Consider the following 20929-nt stretch of genomic DNA (forward strand, 5'->3'; position numbering starts at 1 on the left):
CCTTGAGGCAGTTCCAGGGGGTCCCCAGGGAAATGGTTTGGAATCAAATGGACCCTTATGGGTCTGTAACTCTGAGAGTGTACAAATGGAACCAAATGGACCCTAACAGGGTTTATTATTGTGAGAATGATGGCTTCCATTTTCGCAACTTTTCATGACTAGAAAGCCTGCAGTTTCTATTAGCTTGGATTCTCCATTGATGTCACTGTTGGGTGGGTTTCTGAACTGCCCACAGCCCTCCTATGTGACACAGACCGAGTAGAAAAAAACGTGTCATTTTATCATGATTATTAGTGAGGACCTATTATAATATGAAGATAGGTTGAAAAGTGGTCCTTTAATGATTACCGTCATTATGGTAATCTCACAATTAATATAGCACACACCATACCTGTAACTTTTATTATCCCTATTATTATTCTAAAGAAAAAAAAAAAAGGGTTTTTTTTTTTTTTTTTTTTTTTCAAAATTCTTCCAGGGGCCACAAGGAGGCGCTCCGCGGGCCACATGTGGCCCGCGGGCCGCCAATTGAATATCCCTGCCGTAGACTAATGCATGTCAAACTGGGAGTCCGTAGACTAATGCATGTCAAACTGGGAGTCCGTAGACTAATGCATGTCAAACTGGGAGTCCGTAGACTAATGCATGTCAAACTGGGGGTCCGTAGACTAATGCATGTCAAACTGGGGGTCCGTAGACTAATGCATGTCAAACTGGGGGTCCATAGACTAACGCATGTCAAACTGGGGGTCCGTAGACTAATGCATGTCAAACTGGGGGTCCGTAGACTAATGCATGTCAAACTGGGGGTCCATAGACTAACGCATGTCAAACTGGGGGTCCGTAGACTAATGCATGTCAAACAGGGGGTCCGTAGACTAACGCATGTCAAACTGGGGGTCCGTAGACTAATGCATGTCAAACTGGGGGTCCGTAGACTTATCGAAGGCCCAATACTGCCTTCGAAGTATTATCGAAGGCATTTGATACGGTCACCGTCAATCACCATATTCTTCTCCAGAAACTGTCTCATATTGGAGTGAAAAACAATGCAATTCTCTGGTTCAAGAGTTATCTTGAAGACAGACAGTAATTTGTAGCCTACAATGGAACCTTGGGGCCTTTGTTATTTTTTATATATTAGAGCTGGGACTCGATTAAAAAAATTAATCTAATTAATCAGAGGCTTTGTAGTTAATTAATCTAGATTAATCGCATTTTAATCGCATATCAATATTCAACCTGAGAACAGCGAGAAACCTTTTTTTTTTAATGTTTTTTGGTATCGCAGTGAATCAATGAATAGTGACTACAGGATACCACCCATTTTCAACATTTTACTGTCATTAATATACCTGTTGTGGAAATAATAATAAAAAGTCACCCCATTCTGTGTTGCCTAGAACTGGAGGTCTGAAAAAACAATTAGTAACAGTAACAAGTACATCTCAGTGACATCACAAAGCTGTACTTACTTCATATTGTTACTGTTTTTTGTCAGACCTCCAGTTCTAGGCAACACAAAATGGGGTGACTTTTTATTATTTCCAGTTTTCAGTACTATAGAAAAGCGCCCAGTGAGAAACGTTCCGCGGTGAAAAAAAAGGTGCGATTAATTTAATCGCAATTAGTCCCGGCCCTATTCTATATATTAATGTCTCAGATAAACTGTCTAAAATCTTGTCTGCAGACGACACAAGTGTCCTCTACTCTCATAAAGATCCCAACGCCATTATCTCTTATGGGGGTCCCTGGTGTATCTTATGGGGGTCCCTGGTGTATCTTATGGGGGTCCCTGGTCTCTTATGGGGGTCCCTGGTCTCTTATGGGGGTCCCTGGTCTCTTATGGGGGTCCCTGGTGTATCTTATGGGGGTCCCTGGTGTATCTTATGGGGGTCCCTGGTCTCTTATGGGGTATCTTATGGGGGTCCCTGGTCTCTTATGGGGGTCCCTGGTCTCTTATGGGGGTCCCTGGTCTCTTATGGGGGTCCCTGGTGTATCTTATGGGGGTCCCTGGTGTATCTTATGGGGGTCCCTGGTGTATCTTATGGGGGTCCCTGGTCTCTTATGGGGGTCCCTGGTGTATCTTATGGGGGTCCCTGGTGTATCTTATGGGGGTCCCTGGTCTCTTATGGGGGTCCCTGGTCTCTTATGGGGGTCCCTGGTGTATCTTATGGGGGTCCCTGGTCTCTTATGGGGTCCCTGGTCTCTTATGGGGGTCCCTGGTCTCTTATGGGGGTCCCTGGTGTATCTTATGGGGGTCCCTGGTGTATCTTATGGGGGTCCCTGGTCTCTTATGGGGGTCCCTGGTCTCTTATGGGGGTCCCTGGTGTATCTTATGGGGGTCCCTGGTGTATCTTATGGGGGTCCCTGGTGTATCTTATGGGGGTCCCTGGTCTCTTATTGGGGTCCCTGGTGTATCTTATGGGGGTCCCTGGTGTATCTTATGGGGGTCCCTGGTGTATCTTATGGGGGTCCCTGGTGTATCTTATGGTGGTCCCTGGTCTCTTATGGGGGTCCCTGGTCTCTTATGGGGGTCCCTGGTGTATCTTATGGGGGTCCCTGGTCTCTTATGGGGGTCCCTGGTCTCTTATGGGGGTCCCTGGTGTATCTTATGGGGGTCCCTGGTCTCTTATGGGGGTCCCTGGTCTCTTATGGGGGTCCCTGGTCTCTTATGGGGGTCCCTGGTGTATCTTATGGGGGTCCCTGGTGTATCTTATGGGGGTCCCTGGTGTATCTTATGGGGGTCCATGGTCTCTTATGGGGTCCCTGGTGTATCTTATGGGGGTCCCTGGTGTATCTTATGGGGGTCCCTGGTGTATCTTATGGGGGTCCCTGGTCTCTTATGGGGGTCCCTGGTGTATCTTATGGGGGTCCCTGGTCTCTTATGGGGGTCCCTGGTGTATCTTATGGGGGTCCCTGGTCTCTTATGGGGGTCCCTGGTCTCTTATGGGGGTCCCTGGTGTATCTTATGGGGGTCCCTGGTGTATCTTATGGGAGTCCCTGGTCTCTTATGGGGGTCCCTGGTGTATCTTATGGGGGTCCCTGGTGTATCTTATGGGGGTCCCTGGTGTATCTTATGGGGGTCCCTGGTGTATCTTATGGGGGTCCCTGGCACATCTCTTCAAATGGAGGGTCAGCGGGGCCAATTAGTGTCATTTTGGGGGTCCTTGACATGACACAGTTTGGGAACCGGGAACCAGTGCATTCATTAATTGACCGATTCATTAATTGAATCCATCCCCGTCCCATAGGTGGTGGGTACGGGCATGTTGATGATGATTCATTAATTTAATCCATCCCCGTCCCATAGGTGGTGGGTACGGGCATGTTGATGATTCATTAATTTAATCCATCCCCGTCCCATAGGTGGTGGGTACGGGCATGTTGATGATTCATTAATTTAATCCATCCCCGTCCCATAGGTGGTGGGTACGGGCATGTTGATGATTCATTAATTGAATCCATCCCCGTCCCATAGGTGGTGGGTACGGGCATGTTGATGATTCATTAATTGAATCCATCCCCGTCCCATAGGTGGTGGGTACGGGCATGTTGATGATTCATTAATTGAATCCATCCCCGTCCCATAGGTGGTGGGTACGGGCATGTTGATGATTCATTAATTGAATCCATCCCCGTCCCATAGGTGGTGGGTACGGGCATGTTGATGATTCTTTAATTAAATCCATCCCCGTCCCATAGGTGGTGGGTACGGGCATGTTGATGATTCATTAATTTAATCCATCCCCGTCCCATAGGTGGTGGGTACGGGCATGTTGATGCTGTGCATCCTATGCCTTGGGGAGGAGAGGAACAGCCCCGCCCCCGAAGGCCTGATTCCACCAATCGTGGCCGTGATCGTGCTCGGCATCTCCGTGTCCATGTCGGCCAACTGCGGAGCGGCCATTAACCCCGCGCGGGACCTCGGACCGCGCCTCTTCACGCTGACCGCGGGCTGGGGCGCGGAGGTGTTCACGTACGTACCCGTCTGTCTGTCTGTCTGTCTGTCTGTCTGTCTGTCTGTCTGTCTGCCTGTCTGTCTGTCTGTCTGTCTGTCTGTCTGTCTGTCTGTCTGTCTGTCTGTCTGTCTGTCTGTCTGTCTGTCTGTCTTAGTATCATATAAAAAACTCATAATGTAATAATCAGCTCATAATGTATTAAAATCATGAGCGCATAACGTAATAACAGATTTTTCTATAAAAGACGTGTTACGTTATGAGTTGCTACAATAAGGCAGCTCATAATATTGGTGAGAAAAGTCTTACACTGTCATTGTTATTACTTCTGTTGACAAATGTAGACTTTCATATGGCCCATATAGTCTTAAACTAACCATGCTACTGGCCATGATACTGACCATGATACTGACTTTATATTGGCCATGATACTGGCCATGATACTGTTATGATACTGACCATGATACTGACCATGATACTGTTATGATACTGACCATGATACTGTTATGATACTGACCATGATACTGTTATGATACTGACCATGATACTGTTATGATACTGACCATGATACTGTTATGATACTGACCATGATACTGACCATGATACTGTTATGATACTGTTATGATACTGACCATGATACTGTTATGATACTGTTATGATACTGACCATGATACTGTTATGATACTGACCATGATACTGTTATGATACTGACTATGATACTGACCATGATACTGTTATGATACTGACCATGATACTGACCATGATACTGTTATGATACTGACTATGATACTGACCATGATACTGTTATGATACTGACCATGATACTGTTATGATACTGTTATGATACTGACCATGATACTGTTATGATACTGACCATGATACTGTTATGATACTGACTATGATACTGACCATGATACTGTTATGATACTGTTATGATACTGACCATGATACTGTTATGATACTGTTATGATACTGACCATGATACTGTTATGATACTGACCATGATACTGTTATGATACTGACTATGATACTGACCATGATACTGTTATGATACTGACCATGATACTGACCATGATACTGTTATGATACTGACTATGATACTGACCATGATACTGTTATGATACTGACCATGATACTGTTATGATACTGTTATGATACTGACCATGATACTGTTATGATACTGACCATGATACTGTTATGATACTGACTATGATACTGACCATGATACTGTTATGATACTGACCATGATACTGACCATGATACTGTTATGATACTGACTATGATACTGACCATGATACTGTTATGATACTGACCATGATACTGTTATGATACTGACCATGATACTGTTATGATACTGACCATGATACTGTTATGATACTGACCATGATACTGACCATGATACTGTTATGATACTGTTATGATACTGACCATGATACTGTTATGATACTGACTATGATACTGTTATGATACTGACCATGATACTGTTATGATACTGACCATGATACTGTTATGATACTGACCATGATACTGACCATGATACTGTTATGATACTGACTATGATACTGACCATGATACTGTTATGATACTGTTATGATACTGACCATGATACTGACCATGATACTGTTATGATACTGTTATGATACTGACCATGATACTGACCATGATACTGTTATGATACTGACTATGATACTGACCATGATACTGACCATGATACTGTTATGATACTGACTATGATACTGACCATGATACTGTTATGATACTGACCATGATACTGTTATGATACTGACCATGATACTGTTATGATACTGACCATGATACTGTTATGATACTGACCATGATACTGACCATGATACTGTTATGATACTGTTATGATACTGACCATGATACTGTTATGATACTGACTATGATACTGTTATGATACTGACCATGATACTGTTATGATACTGACCATGATACTGTTATGATACTGACCATGATACTGACCATGATACTGACCATGATACTGTTATGATACTGACCATGATACTGTTATGATACTGACCATGATACTGTTATGATACTGACCATGATACTGACCATGATACTGTTATGATACTGACTATGATACTGACCATGATACTGTTATGATACTGACCATGATACTGTTATGATACTGACCATGATACTGTTATGATACTGACCATGATACTGTTATGATACTGACCATGATACCAACATGATACTGATCATGATACTGTTATGATACTGACCATGATACTGTTATGATACTGACTATGATACTGTTATGATACTGACCATGATACTGTTATGATACTGACTATGATACTGACCATGATACTGTTATGATACTGACCATGATACCAACATGATACTGTTATGATACTGACCATGATACTGTTATGATACTGACCATGATACTGTTATGATACTGACCATGATACTGTTATGATACTGACCATGATACTGTTATGATACTGACCATGATACTGTTATGATACTGACCATGATACTGTTATGATACTGACTATGATACTGACCATGATACTGTTATGATACTGACCATGATACTGTTATGATACTGATATGATACTGTTATGATACTGACCATGATACTGTTATGATACTGACCATGATACTGTTATGATACTGACCATGATACTGTTATGATACTGACCATGATACTGTTATGATACTGACCATGATACTGTTATGATACTGACCATGATACTGTTATGATACTGACCATGATACTGTTATGATACTGACCATGATACTGTTATGATACTGACTATGATACTGACCATGATACTGTTATGATACTGACCATGATACTGTTATGATACTGACCATGATACTGACCATGATACTGTTATGATACTGACCATGATACTGTTATGATACTGACCATGATACTGTTATGATACTGACTATGATACTGACCATGATACTGTTATGATACTGACCATGATACTGTTATGATACTGACCATGATACTGTTATGATATTGACCATGATACTGTTATGATACTGACCATGATACTGTTATGATACTGACCATGATACTGTTATGATACTGTTATGATACTGACCATGATACTGACTATGATACTGTTATGATACTGACTATGATACTGTTATGATACTGACCATGATACTGTTATGATACTGACCATGATACTGTTATGATACTGACCATGATACCAACATGATACTGATCATGATACTGTTATGATACTGACTATGATACTGTTATGATACTGACCATGATACTGTTATGATACTGTTATGATACTGACCATGATACCAACATGATACTGGTCATGATACTGGTCACTGGCCATGTTACTGACATGATATATTTCTCAACAGAAGTAATTGTAAGTGTAAGACTTTTCTTAACAATAAGGACCATAAGTTCAACAGAGGTAATACATCATTGACAGTGTAAGACTTAACAGACTCAACAATATGGGCCATAAGTGTCAAGTAATGGTTAGAAGCTGTTTTTCAACAACCAAAAGTGTCAAATAATGTTTTAGGAGCTGTTTCTCAACAACCAAAAGTGTCAAATAATGTTTTAGGAGCTGTTTCTCAACAACCAAAAGTGTCAAATAATGGTTAGAAGCTGTTTTTCAACAACCAAAAGTGTCAAATAATGTTTTAGGAGCTGTTTCTCAACAGCCAAAAGTGTCAAATAATGTTTTAGGAGCTGTTTCTCAACAACCAAAAGTGTCAAATAATGGTTAGAGCCAGTGCTTGCGCAGCCTGGACGTGACCCGGTAACAGCTCTTCACAGGGTCCGTTAGTGCCTCTGTGATGCTGTTACTATAGACACCTCCAGGTAACAGCTCTTCACAGGGTCCGTTAGTGCCTCTGTGATGCTGTTACTATAGACACCTCCAGGTAACAGCTCTTCACAGGGTCCGTTAGTGCCTCTGTGATGCTGTTGCTATAGACACCTCCAGGCGTTGCATAAATTTGTACGTCAGTTTTCTTAATAAGGCATCACATGTGGGCAAACCAACAGAGGTGAACAACTGACTGGCACTACTGTGCCACCTATAGGAACACGTAGGAATAACCTCAAGGCATCGTTATAAGCCACTCTGAGCCGTTGCATGCTCTGTACTCTGTATGAGGACCATAGATGGGCTGTATAAACAGAGGGGTGACATAGGATCTGAACAGTGCACATTTAACATCTGCTGAGCACATAGAACATTTCCTTAAGAGCATGTTGGCCTGAGCATATATTTTGCGACACTGTCGCTGGACGTCACTGTCTTGTATTGTGATCCCTGCTGTGTCCATTTAAGCCCTTTGTTTGCAGTGTGTCATTGTTGGTTCGTAAACCTATGTCGAGTGAGTTTTGTGTCTGATGTTGCCTATGTTTTTTTTGCCCTTTTGAATACCCCTGATTTCTAGTCAATTAAACATTTTGAAGTTAATCTACTCTGCCTCTGGTTGCCTGCTTTTGGGTCTCTGTGTCGTTCTATTGTCAGGGAGGTGTCTCTGTGTCGTTCTATTGTCAGTCTCTGTATCGTTATATTGTCAGGGAGGTGTCTCTGTGTCGTTATATTGTCAGGGAGGTGTCTCTGTGTCGTTCTATTGTCAGGGAGGTGTCTCTGTGTCGTTCTATTGTCAGGGAGGTGTCTCTGTGTCGTTCTATTGTCAGTCTCTGTATCGTTATATTGTCAGGGAGGTGTTTCTGTGTCGTTATATTGTCAGGGAGGTGTCTCTGTGTCGTTCTATTGTCAGTCTCTGTATCGTTATATTGTCAGGGAGGTGTCTCTGTGTCGTTATATTGTCAGGGAGGTGTCTCTGTGTCGTTCTATTGTCAGGGAGGTGTCTCTGTGTCGTTCTATTGTCAGGGAGGTGTCTCTGTATCGTTCTATTGTCAGGGAGGTGTCTCTGTGTCGTTATATTGTCAGGGAGGTGTCTCTGTATCGTTATATTGTCACGGAGGTGTCTCTGTATCGTTATATTGTCGGTCAGTCACTCATATATGCTACAGTCTGTTTCTAGTGAAAATGTAACTAATTCAGCAGCAGTAACGATAGCGTTTTCTCTCAGTCAGTTGATTCTTCATATCCATTATGAGTGAAACGGCCGAGATGACATGTTTGTTTTTTAAACACAGTTCTTATATGAGGCGATCTAAAAAAAGAAAAACCCTATGGGGATTATAATGCAAATGTAATGCGCCCTCTACCGGTGCTCTGTTTCCTGTCTGTCTGTCTGTAGGTACGGTGACTACTGGTTCTGGGTCCCTCTGGTCTCTCCGCTAATCGGAGGTGTTCTGGGGTCGGCCGTCTACGTGGTCTTCATCGAGTGGCACCTCCCTGACCTCCCTGACCTCTGTGTGGAGCCCCGCCCACTCCCCCCCTCCGCCACGCACAAACCAGGCCTGGAGTTACAGTCGGCACGTCTATGAGACGACGTACCTGCTCAAAGGTACAGAGCAATGGAGAAAGAAAGAAAAGAAAAGCAAGGCATGAACATTAAAAAAAGAATATCAGTAATGCAATACAGTGAGGACATGAATTACAAAAACTAGCCCTCAGCCTTTGTGAGATATTTGCGCCCCCCCCCCCCCCCCCCTCCTAATAAATTCATTATTAATTCATAATTTGTTAAAATCGGGAAAGGGGCTTCGTTAAGACCTCCATATTCATATGGCCAACGCCTGTGTGAAAAGTGGGAGCGATTGTTGCAGGCAGTGAGGAGCTACGGCAGTGTTTCTGACACACAGACATTGACTGAATTATAGTATGATGATGATGATATGATGATAATTAAAAGATCAATTAAAAGCAAGAGTGCAGAAGTGGGTCTCGAGCTGTGCTTTAAAAATGTCTACAGAGGCATGCCTGTGGACGGTACAGTTTATTAAACTACAGAGGTTGTCTGTGGAAGGTAGTTCATTAAACTAGACGCTGTCTGTGGAAGGTAGTTCATTAAACTAGACGCTGTCTGTGGAAGGTAGTTTATTAAACTACGGTGGCTGTGTAACTGTCCCAGAACGAGAGACAGTGTTTTCAGTTATAAATATAAGTAATATTAAATGTTATTTTGTGTGCAACGTTAATGATCATACTTGGATAAAAAGGTTGATTTCATTATGAATAAATAGAATTTAAAAATGGCAATAAATATGTTAAAAGATATGATATAATTACAAGGTAAAAATGCACCCTTTGGAAGGGAGTCACATGATCAGAGTGTCACGTCACTCACATGACGTCACCTGTCAGTAATTAGGGTCAGAGGTTGAACTGCAGTTCCTGGAGAAAAGTTCTATGTTTTGGAAACGTCAGAGAGAGAGAGAGAGAGACGATATTAATCAATCTGCACATGGTTCAAAGGCGCACACGGTACATATTCTTTGTGATTTCATTGTGATGTGTTGTTGTGGATTGTTTAATGTTGCTTAATGTAGAACCGTGGAATTTGTTTGATATTTTGAATGCACATGTGTGGACTCACTAATTACTGTTTCACAACGAGTATGGACTCCTACATCTCAACAAATGTATGTTTGTTCTTATTCTAGTTTTCACGGTGTCTTGGTGACTGGAGGAGTTGAAAGTTAACCTGACGCTGCCAGATGAGGGCGGTATTGCGGAAACATATTCCCCAACACAACACTCATCTGGGATCTCTGACAGAGTTGAGCCCTGAGTCAGATCTGCTTCGCACCGAACCAATCAGCGTGAGCTAAAGGCGGGATGCGGATGTGACGGTATATAGACACGTCGATATGATTGGTTGTGTTTGCACGCCCACACGGTGATAGACAGACGCTCCCATCCAATCATCTACCATGTATCTTGAAAAAAAGGAACAGCCCCGTCATCGAATTTGCTTCCGCGATCCCAGATCCAAATAAGTTGTGAAACAAATTTGTGTAGCAAGCTTTTTGGATCTGGCAGCGTCAGGTTAGTTGAAAGTCGCATGACAAATAAAACCAATATCAGACATCTGTATGATGCGGGGACATACTCCTTGACAAGGAGCAATTGTTTCCCTTCCGTCTTATTTAGATGTAGCGCCCACTCCATGTGGAACCCGCCCCTGTCTTTTGATTCGCATTTCATTTGAATATACGCTATAGTATGCCGTACGATATGGGCTATAGCCAATGGTCGAAAATGATGAGAAACGAGGATAACTTTTTTTTTTCAAAAAACATGGGCTATAACCCATCGTTTTTGTCAAATTGCGGAATTGCGGAAATTGCGGAAATGGTAATTGCTGAAATTGCGAAAATGGAAATTGCGGAAATTGCGGATTTTTTTTTCCATTTTTTTCAAATCTTCAAAAATGATGAAAAACTGCGCGCTATAGTATGCCGTACGATATGGGCTATAGCCCACGGTCCAAAATGATGAGAAACGAGGCTAACTTTTTTTTTCAAAATTTCAAAAAACATGGGCTATAACCCATCGTTTTTGTCATTTCGTCATTTTTTTCAAATCCTCAAAAATGATGAAAAACTGCGCGCTATAGTATGCCGTACGATATGGGCTATAGCCCACGGTCCAAAATGATGAGAAACGAGGCTAACTTTTTTTTTTCAAAATTTCAAAAAACATGGGCTATAACCCATCGTTTTTGTCATTTCGTCATTTTTTTCAAATCCTCAAAAATGATGAAAAACGGCGCGCTATAGTATGCCGTACGATATGGGCTATAGCCCACGGTCCAAAATGATGAGAAACGAGGCTAACTTTTTTTTTTCAAAATTTCAAAAAACATGGGCTATAACCCATCGTTTTTGTCATTTCGTCATTTTTTTCAAATCCTCAAAAATGATGAAAAACGGCGCGCTATAGTATGCCGTATGATATGGGCTATAGCCCACGGTCCAAAATGATGAGAAACGAGGCTAACTTTTTTTTTCAAAATTTCAAAAAACATGGGCTATAACCCATCGTTTTTGTCATTTCGTCATTTTTTTCAAATCCTCAAAAATGATGAAAAACTGCGCGCTATAGTATGCCGTACGATATGGGCTATAGCCCACGGTCCAAAATGATGAGAAACGAGGCTAACTTTTTTTTTCAAAATTTCAAAAAACATGGGCTATAACCCATCGTTTTTGTCATTTCGTCATTTTTTTCAAATCCTCAAAAATGATGAAAAACGGCGCGCTATAGTATGCCGTACGATATGGGCTATAGCCCACGTTCCAAAATGATGAGAAACGAGGCTAACTTTTTTTTTCAAAATTTCAAAAAACATGGGCTATAACCCATCGTTTTTGTCATTTCGTCATTTTTTTCAAATCCTCAAAAATGATGAAAAACTGCGCGCTATAGTATGCCGTACGATATGGGCTATAGCCCACGGTCCAAAATGATGAGAAACGAGGCTAACTTTTTTTTTCAAATTTTCAAAAAACATGGGCTATAACCCATCGTTTTTGTCATTTCGTCATTTTTTTCAAATCCTCAAAAATGATGAAAAACGGCGCGCTATAGTATGCCGTATGATATGGGCTATAGCCCACCGTCCAAAATGATGAGAAACGAGGCTAACTTTTTTTTTCAAAATTTCAAAAAACATGGGCTATAACCCATCGTTTTTGTCATTTCGTCATTTTTTTTCAAATCCTCAAAAATGATGAAAAACTGCGTGCTATAGTATGCCGTACGATATGGGCTATAGCCCACGTTCCAAAATGATGAGAAACGAGGCTAACTTTTTTTCAAAATTTCAAAAAACATGGGCTATAACCCATCGTTTTTGTCATTTCGTCATTTTTTTCAAATCCTCAAAAATGATGAAAAACTGCGCGCTATAGTATGCCGTACGATATGGGCTATAGCCCACGGTCCAAAATGATGAGAAACGAGGCTAACTTTTTTTTTTCAAAATTTCAAAAAACATGGGCTATAACCCATCGTTTTTGTCATTTCGTCATTTTTTTTCAAATCCTCAAAAATGATGAAAAACTGCGTGCTATAGTATGCCGTACGATATGGGCTATAGCCCACGTTCCAAAATGATGAGAAACGAGGCTAACTTTTTTTTTCAAAATTTCAAAAAACATGGGCTATAACCCATCGTTTTTGTCATTTCGTCATTTTTTTCAAATCCTCAAAAATGATGAAAAACTGCGCGCTATAGTATGCCGTACGATATGGGCTATAGCCCACGGTCCAAAATGATGAGAAACGAGGCTAACTTTTTTTTTTCAAAATTTCAAAAAACATGGGCTATAACCCATCGTTTTTGTCATTTCGTCATTTTTTTCAAATCCTCAAAAATGATGAAAAACTGCGCGCTATAGTATGCCGTACGATATGGGCTATAGCCCACGGTCCAAAATGATGAGAAACGAGGCTAACTTTTTTTTTCAAATTTTCAAAAAACATGGGCTATAACCCATCGTTTTTGTCATTTCGTCATTTTTTTCAAATCCTCAAAAATGATGAAAAACGGCGCGCTATAGTATGCCGTATGATATGGGCTATAGCCCACGGTCCAAAATGATGAGAAACGAGGCTAACTTTTTTTTTCAAAATTTCAAAAAACATGGGCTATAACCCATCGTTTTTGTCATTTCGTCATTTTTTTCAAATCCTCAAAAATGATGAAAAACTGCGCGCTATAGTATGCCGTACGATATGGGCTATAGCCCACGTTCCAAAATGATGAGAAACGAGGCTAACTTTTTTTTTCAAAATTTCAAAAAACATGGGCTATAACCCATCGTTTTTGTCATTTCGTCATTTTTTTCAAATCCTAAAATGATGAAAAACTGTGCGCTATAGCATGCCGTACGATATGGGCTATAGCCCACGGTCCAAAATGATGAGAAACGAGGCTAACTTTTTTTTTCAAAATTTCAAAAAACATGGGCTATAACCCATCGTTTTTGTCATTTCGTCATTTTTTTCAAATCCTCAAAAATGATGAAAAACGGCGCGCTATAGTATGCCGTATGATATGGGCTATAGCCCACCGTCCAAAATGATGAGAAACGAGGCTAACTTTTTTTTTCAAAATTTCAAAAAACATGGGCTATAACCCATCGTTTTTGTCATTTCGTCATTTTTTTTCAAATCCTCAAAAATGATGAAAAACTGCGTGCTATAGTATGCCGTACGATATGGGCTATAGCCCACGTTCCAAAATGATGAGAAACGAGGCTAACTTTTTTTCAAAATTTCAAAAAACATGGGCTATAACCCATCGTTTTTGTCATTTCGTCATTTTTTTCAAATCCTCAAAAATGATGAAAAACTGCGCGCTATAGTATGCCGTACGATATGGGCTATAGCCCACGGTCCAAAATGATGAGAAACGAGGCTAACTTTTTTTTTTCAAAATTTCAAAAAACATGGGCTATAACCCATCGTTTTTGTCATTTCGTCATTTTTTTTCAAATCCTCAAAAATGATGAAAAACTGCGTGCTATAGTATGCCGTACGATATGGGCTATAGCCCACGTTCCAAAATGATGAGAAACGAGGCTAACTTTTTTTTTCAAAATTTCAAAAAACATGGGCTATAACCCATCGTTTTTGTCATTTCGTCATTTTTTTCAAATCCTCAAAAATGATGAAAAACTGCGCGCTATAGTATGCCGTACGATATGGGCTATAGCCCACGGTCCAAAATGATGAGAAACGAGGCTAACTTTTTTTTTTCAAAATTTCAAAAAACATGGGCTATAACCCATCGTTTTTGTCATTTCGTCATTTTTTTCAAATCCTCAAAAATGATGAAAAACTGCGCGCTATAGTATGCCGTACGATATGGGCTATAGCCCACGGTCCAAAATGATGAGAAACGAGGCTAACTTTTTTTTTCAAATTTTCAAAAAACATGGGCTATAACCCATCGTTTTTGTCATTTCGTCATTTTTTTCAAAAATGATGAAAAACGGCGCGCTATAGTATGCCGTATGATATGGGCTATAGCCCACGGTCCAAAATGATGAGAAACGAGGCTAACTTTTTTTTTCAAAATTTCAAAAAACATGGGCTATAACCCATCGTTTTTGTCATTTCGTCATTTTTTTCAAATCCTCAAAAATGATGAAAAACTGCGCGCTATAGTATGCCGTACGATATGGGCTATAGCCCACGTTCCAAAATGATGAGAAACGAGGCTAACTTTTTTTTTCAAAATTTCAAAAAACATGGGCTATAACCCATCGTTTTTGTCATTTCGTCATTTTTTTCAAATCCTAAAATGATGAAAAACTGTGCGCTATAGCATGCCGTACGATATGGGCTATAGCCCACGGTCCAAAATGATGAGAAACGAGGCTAACTTTTTTTTTCAAAATTTCAAAAAACATGGGCTATAACCCATCGTTTTTGTCATTTCGTCATTTTTTTCAAATCCTCAAAAATGATGAAAAACTGCGTGCTATAGTATGCCGTACGATATGGGCTATAGCCCACGTTCCAAAATGATGAGAAACGAGGCTAACTTTTTTTTTCAAAATTTCAAAAAACATGGGCTATAACCCATCGTTTTTGTCATTTCGTCATTTTTTTCAAATCCTCAAAAATGATGAAAAACTGCGCGCTATAGTATGCCGTACGATATGGGCTATAGCCCACGGTCCAAAATGATGAGAAACGAGGCTAACTTTTTTTTTTCAAAATTTCAAAAAACATGGGCTATAACCCATCGTTTTTGTCATTTCGTCATTTTTTTCAAATCCTCAAAAATTATGAAAAACGGCGCGCTATAGTATGCCGTATGATATGGGCTATAGCCCACGGTCCAAAATGATGAGAAACGAGGCTAACTTTTTTTTTCAAAATTTCAAAAAACATGGGCTATAACCCATCGTTTTTGTCATTTCGTCATTTTTTTCAAATCCTCAAAAATGATGAAAAACTGCGCGCTATAGTATGCCGTACGATATGGGCTATAGCCCACGTTCCAAAATGATGAGAAACGAGTTTAACTTTTTTTTTCAAAATTTCAAAAAACATGGGCTATAACCCATCGTTTTTGTCATTTCGTCATTTTTTTCAAATCCTCAAAAATGATGAAAAACTGTGCGCTATAGTATGCCGTACGATATGGGCTATAGCCCACGGTCCAAAATGATGAGAAACGAGGCTAACTTTTTTTTTCAAAATTTCAAAAAACATAGGCTATAACCCATCGTTTTTGTCATTTCGTCATTTTTTTCAAATCCTCAAAAATGATGAAAAACGGCGCGCTATAGTATGCCGTATGATATGGGCTATAGCCCACGGTCCAAAATGATGAGAAACGAGGCTAACTTTTTTTTTCAAAATTTCAAAAAACATGGGCTATAACCCATCGTTTTTGTCATTTCGTCATTTTTTTCAAATCCTCAAAAATGATGAAAAACTGCGCGCTATAGTATGCCGTACGATATGGGCTATAGCCCACGGTCCAAAATGATGAGAAACGAGGCTAACTTTTTTTTTTCAAAATTTCAAAAAACATGGGCTATAACCCATCGTTTTTGTCATTTCGTCATTTTTTTCAAATCCTCAAAAATTATGAAAAACGGCGCGCTATAGTATGCCGTATGATATGGGCTATAGCCCACGGTCCAAAATGATGAGAAACGAGGCTAACTTTTTTTTTCAAAATTTCAAAAAACATGGGCTATAACCCATCGTTTTTGTCATTTCGTCATTTTTTTCAAATCCTCAAAAATGATGAAAAACTGCGCGCTATAGTATGCCGTACGATATGGGCTATAGCCCACGTTCCAAAATGATGAGAAACGAGTTTAACTTTTTTTTTCAAAATTTCAAAAAACATGGGCTATAACCCATCGTTTTTGTCATTTCGTCATTTTTTTCAAATCCTCAAAAATGATGAAAAACTGTGCGCTATAGTATGCCGTACGATATGGGCTATAGCCCACGGTCCAAAATGATGAGAAACGAGGCTAACTTTTTTTTTCAAAATTTCAAAAAACATAGGCTATAACCCATCGTTTTTGTCATTTCGTCATTTTTTTCAAATCCTCAAAAATGATGAAAAACGGCGCGCTATAGTATGCCGTATGATATGGGCTATAGCCCACGGTCCAAAATGATGAGAAACGAGGCTAACTTTTTTTTTCAAAATTTCAAAAAACATGGGCTATAACCCATCGTTTTTGTCATTTCGTCATTTTTTTCAAATCCTCAAAAATGATGAAAAACGGCGCGCTATAGTATGCCGTATGATATGGGCTATAGCCCACGGTCCAAAATGATGAGAAACGAGGCTAACTTTTTTTTTCAAAATTTCAAAAAACATGGGCTGTAACCCATCGTTTTTGTCATTTCGTCATTTTTTTCAAATCCTCAAAAATGATGAAAAACTGCGCGCTATAGTATGCCGTACGATATGGGCTATAGCCCACGGTCCAAAATTATGAGAAATGAGGCTAACTTTTTTTTTCAAAATTTCAAAAAACATGGGCTATAACCCATCGTTTTTGTCATTTCGTCATTTTTTTCAAATCCTCAAAAATGATGAAAAACGGCGCGCTATAGTATGCCGTACGATATGGGCTATAGCCCACGTTCCAAAATGATGAGAAACGAGGCTAACTTTTTTTTTCAAAATTTCAAAAAACATGGGCTATAACCCATCGTTTTTGTCATTTCGTCATTTTTTTCAAATCCTCAAAAATGATGAAAAACGGCGCGCTATAGTATGCCGTATGATATGGGCTATAGCCCACCGTCCAAAATGATGAGAAACGAGGCTAACTTTTTTTTTCAAAATTTCAAAAAACATGGGCTATAACCCATCGTTTTTGTCATTTCGTAATTTTTTTTCAAATCCTCAAAAATGATGAAAAACTGCGTGCTATAGTATGCCGTACGATATGGGCTATAGCCCACGTTCCAAAATGATGAGAAACGAGGCTAACTTTTTTTTTCAAAATTTCAAAAAACATGGGCTATAACCCATCGTTTTTGTCATTTCGTCATTTTTTTCAAATCCTCAAAAATGATGAAAAACTGCGCGCTATAGTATGCCGTACGATATGGGCTATAGCCCACGGTCCAAAATGATGAGAAACGAGGCTAACTTTTTTTTTCAAATTTTCAAAAAACATGGGCTATAACCCATCGTTTTTGTCATTTCGTCATTTTTTTCAAATCCTCAAAAATGATGAAAAACGGCGCGCTATAGTATGCCGTATGATATGGGCTATAGCCCACGGTCCAAAATGATGAGAAACGAGGCTAACTTTTTTTTTCAAAATTTCAAAAAACATGGGCTATAACCCATCGTTTTTGTCATTTCGTCATTTTTTTCAAATCCTCAAAAATGATGAAAAACTGCGCGCTATAGTATGCCGTACGATATGGGCTATAGCCCACGTTCCAAAATGATGAGAAACGAGGCTAACTTTTTTTTTCAAAATTTCAAAAAACATGGGCTATAACCCATCGTTTTTGTCATTTCGTCATTTTTTTCAAATCCTCAAAAATGATGAAAAACTGTGCGATATAGTATGCCGTACGATATGGGCTATAGCCCACGGTCCAAAATGATGAGAAACGAGGCTAACTTTTTTTTTCAAATTTTCAAAAAACATGGGCTATAACCCATCGTTTTTGTCATTTCGTCATTTTTTTCAAATCCTCAAAAATGATGAAAAACGGCGCGCTATAGTATGCCGTATGATATGGGCTATAGCCCACGGTCCAAAATGATGAGAAACGAGGCTAACTTTTTTTTTCAAAATTTCAAAAAACATGGGCTGTAACCCATCGTTTTTGTCATTTCGTCATTTTTTTCAAATCCTCAAAAATGATGAAAAACTGCGCGCTATAGTATGCCGTACGATATGGGCTATAGCCCACGGTCCAAAATGATGAGAAACGAGGCTAACTTTTTTTTTCAAAATTTCAAAAAACATAGGCTATAACCCATCGTTTTTGTCATTTCGTCATTTTTTTTTAATCCTCAAAAATGATGAAAAACGGCGCGCTATAGTATGCCGTATGATATGGGCTATAGCCCACGGTCCAAAATGATGAGAAACGAGGCTAACTTTTTTTTTCAAAATTTCAAAAAACATGGGCTATAACCCATCGTTTTTGTCATTTCGTCATTTTTTTCAAATCCTCAAAAATGATGAAAAACTGCGCGCTATAGTATGCCGTACGATATGGGCTATAGCCCACGGTCCAAAATGATGAGAAACGAGGCTAACTTTTTTTTTTCAAAATTTCAAAAAACATGGGCTATAACCCATCGTTTTTGTCATTTCGTCATTTTTTTCAAATCCTCAAAAATTATGAAAAACGGCGCGCTATAGTATGCCGTATGATATGGGCTATAGCCCACGGTCCAAAATGATGAGAAACGAGGCTAACTTTTTTTTTCAAAATTTCAAAAAACATGGGCTATAACCCATCGTTTTTGTCATTTCGTCATTTTTTTCAAATCCTCAAAAATGATGAAAAACTGCGCGCTATAGTATGCCGTACGATATGGGCTATAGCCCACGTTCCAAAATGATGAGAAACGAGTTTAACTTTTTTTTTCAAAATTTCAAAAAACATGGGCTATAACCCATCGTTTTTGTCATTTCGTCATTTTTTTCAAATCCTCAAAAATGATGAAAAACTGTGCGCTATAGTATGCCGTACGATATGGGCTATAGCCCACGGTCCAAAATGATGAGAAACGAGGCTAACTTTTTTTTTCAAAATTTCAAAAAACATAGGCTATAACCCATCGTTTTTGTCATTTCGTCATTTTTTTCAAATCCTCAAAAATGATGAAAAACGGCGCGCTATAGTATGCCGTATGATATGGGCTATAGCCCACGGTCCAAAATGATGAGAAACGAGGCTAACTTTTTTTTTCAAAATTTCAAAAAACATGGGCTATAACCCATCGTTTTTGTCATTTCGTCATTTTTTTCAAATCCTCAAAAATGATGAAAAACGGCGCGCTATAGTATGCCGTATGATATGGGCTATAGCCCACGGTCCAAAATGATGAGAAACGAGGCTAACTTTTTTTTTCAAAATTTCAAAAAACATGGGCTGTAACCCATCGTTTTTGTCATTTCGTCATTTTTTTCAAATCCTCAAAAATGATGAAAAACTGCGCGCTATAGTATGCCGTACGATATGGGCTATAGCCCACGGTCCAAAATTATGAGAAATGAGGCTAACTTTTTTTTTCAAAATTTCAAAAAACATGGGCTATAACCCATCGTTTTTGTCATTTCGTCATTTTTTTCAAATCCTCAAAAATGATGAAAAACGGCGCGCTATAGTATGCCGTACGATATGGGCTATAGCCCACGTTCCAAAATGATGAGAAACGAGGCTAACTTTTTTTTTCAAAATTTCAAAAAACATGGGCTATAACCCATCGTTTTTGTCATTTCGTCATTTTTTTCAAATCCTCAAAAATGATGAAAAACGGCGCGCTATAGTATGCCGTATGATATGGGCTATAGCCCACCGTCCAAAATGATGAGAAACGAGGCTAACTTTTTTTTTCAAAATTTCAAAAAACATGGGCTATAACCCATCGTTTTTGTCATTTCGTAATTTTTTTTCAAATCCTCAAAAATGATGAAAAACTGCGTGCTATAGTATGCCGTACGATATGGGCTATAGCCCACGTTCCAAAATGATGAGAAACGAGGCTAACTTTTTTTTTCAAAATTTCAAAAAACATGGGCTATAACCCATCGTTTTTGTCATTTCGTCATTTTTTTCAAATCCTCAAAAATGATGAAAAACTGCGCGCTATAGTATGCCGTACGATATGGGCTATAGCCCACGGTCCAAAATGATGAGAAACGAGGCTAACTTTTTTTTTCAAATTTTCAAAAAACATGGGCTATAACCCATCGTTTTTGTCATTTCGTCATTTTTTTCAAATCCTCAAAAATGATGAAAAACGGCGCGCTATAGTATGCCGTATGATATGGGCTATAGCCCACGGTCCAAAATGATGAGAAACGAGGCTAACTTTTTTTT

At 39.5% G+C, this 20929-nt stretch overlaps 1 protein-coding gene across 1 annotated transcript in view; it reads left to right on the top strand.

The window, feature by feature from the left end:
- aqp10a (aquaporin 10a) overlaps positions 1-9393 on the top strand; it is a gene marked incomplete at both ends in the record, with an annotated part of 20853 nt that extends 11460 nt beyond the window's left edge. Inside the window, 2 exons of the mRNA XM_080767279.1 lie at positions 3762-3979; positions 9204-9393. Coding sequence (XP_080623405.1) covers positions 3762-3979; positions 9204-9393 — 408 coding nt within the window. The remainder of the gene's footprint in view (positions 1-3761; positions 3980-9203) is intronic.
- Between the last annotated feature and the right edge of the window lie 11536 nt (positions 9394-20929).

This window comes from Protomyctophum bolini (assembly GCF_963924005.1).
Source record: "Protomyctophum bolini genome assembly, chromosome: 7".
Lineage (NCBI taxonomy): Eukaryota > Metazoa > Chordata > Actinopteri > Myctophiformes > Myctophidae > Protomyctophum > Protomyctophum bolini.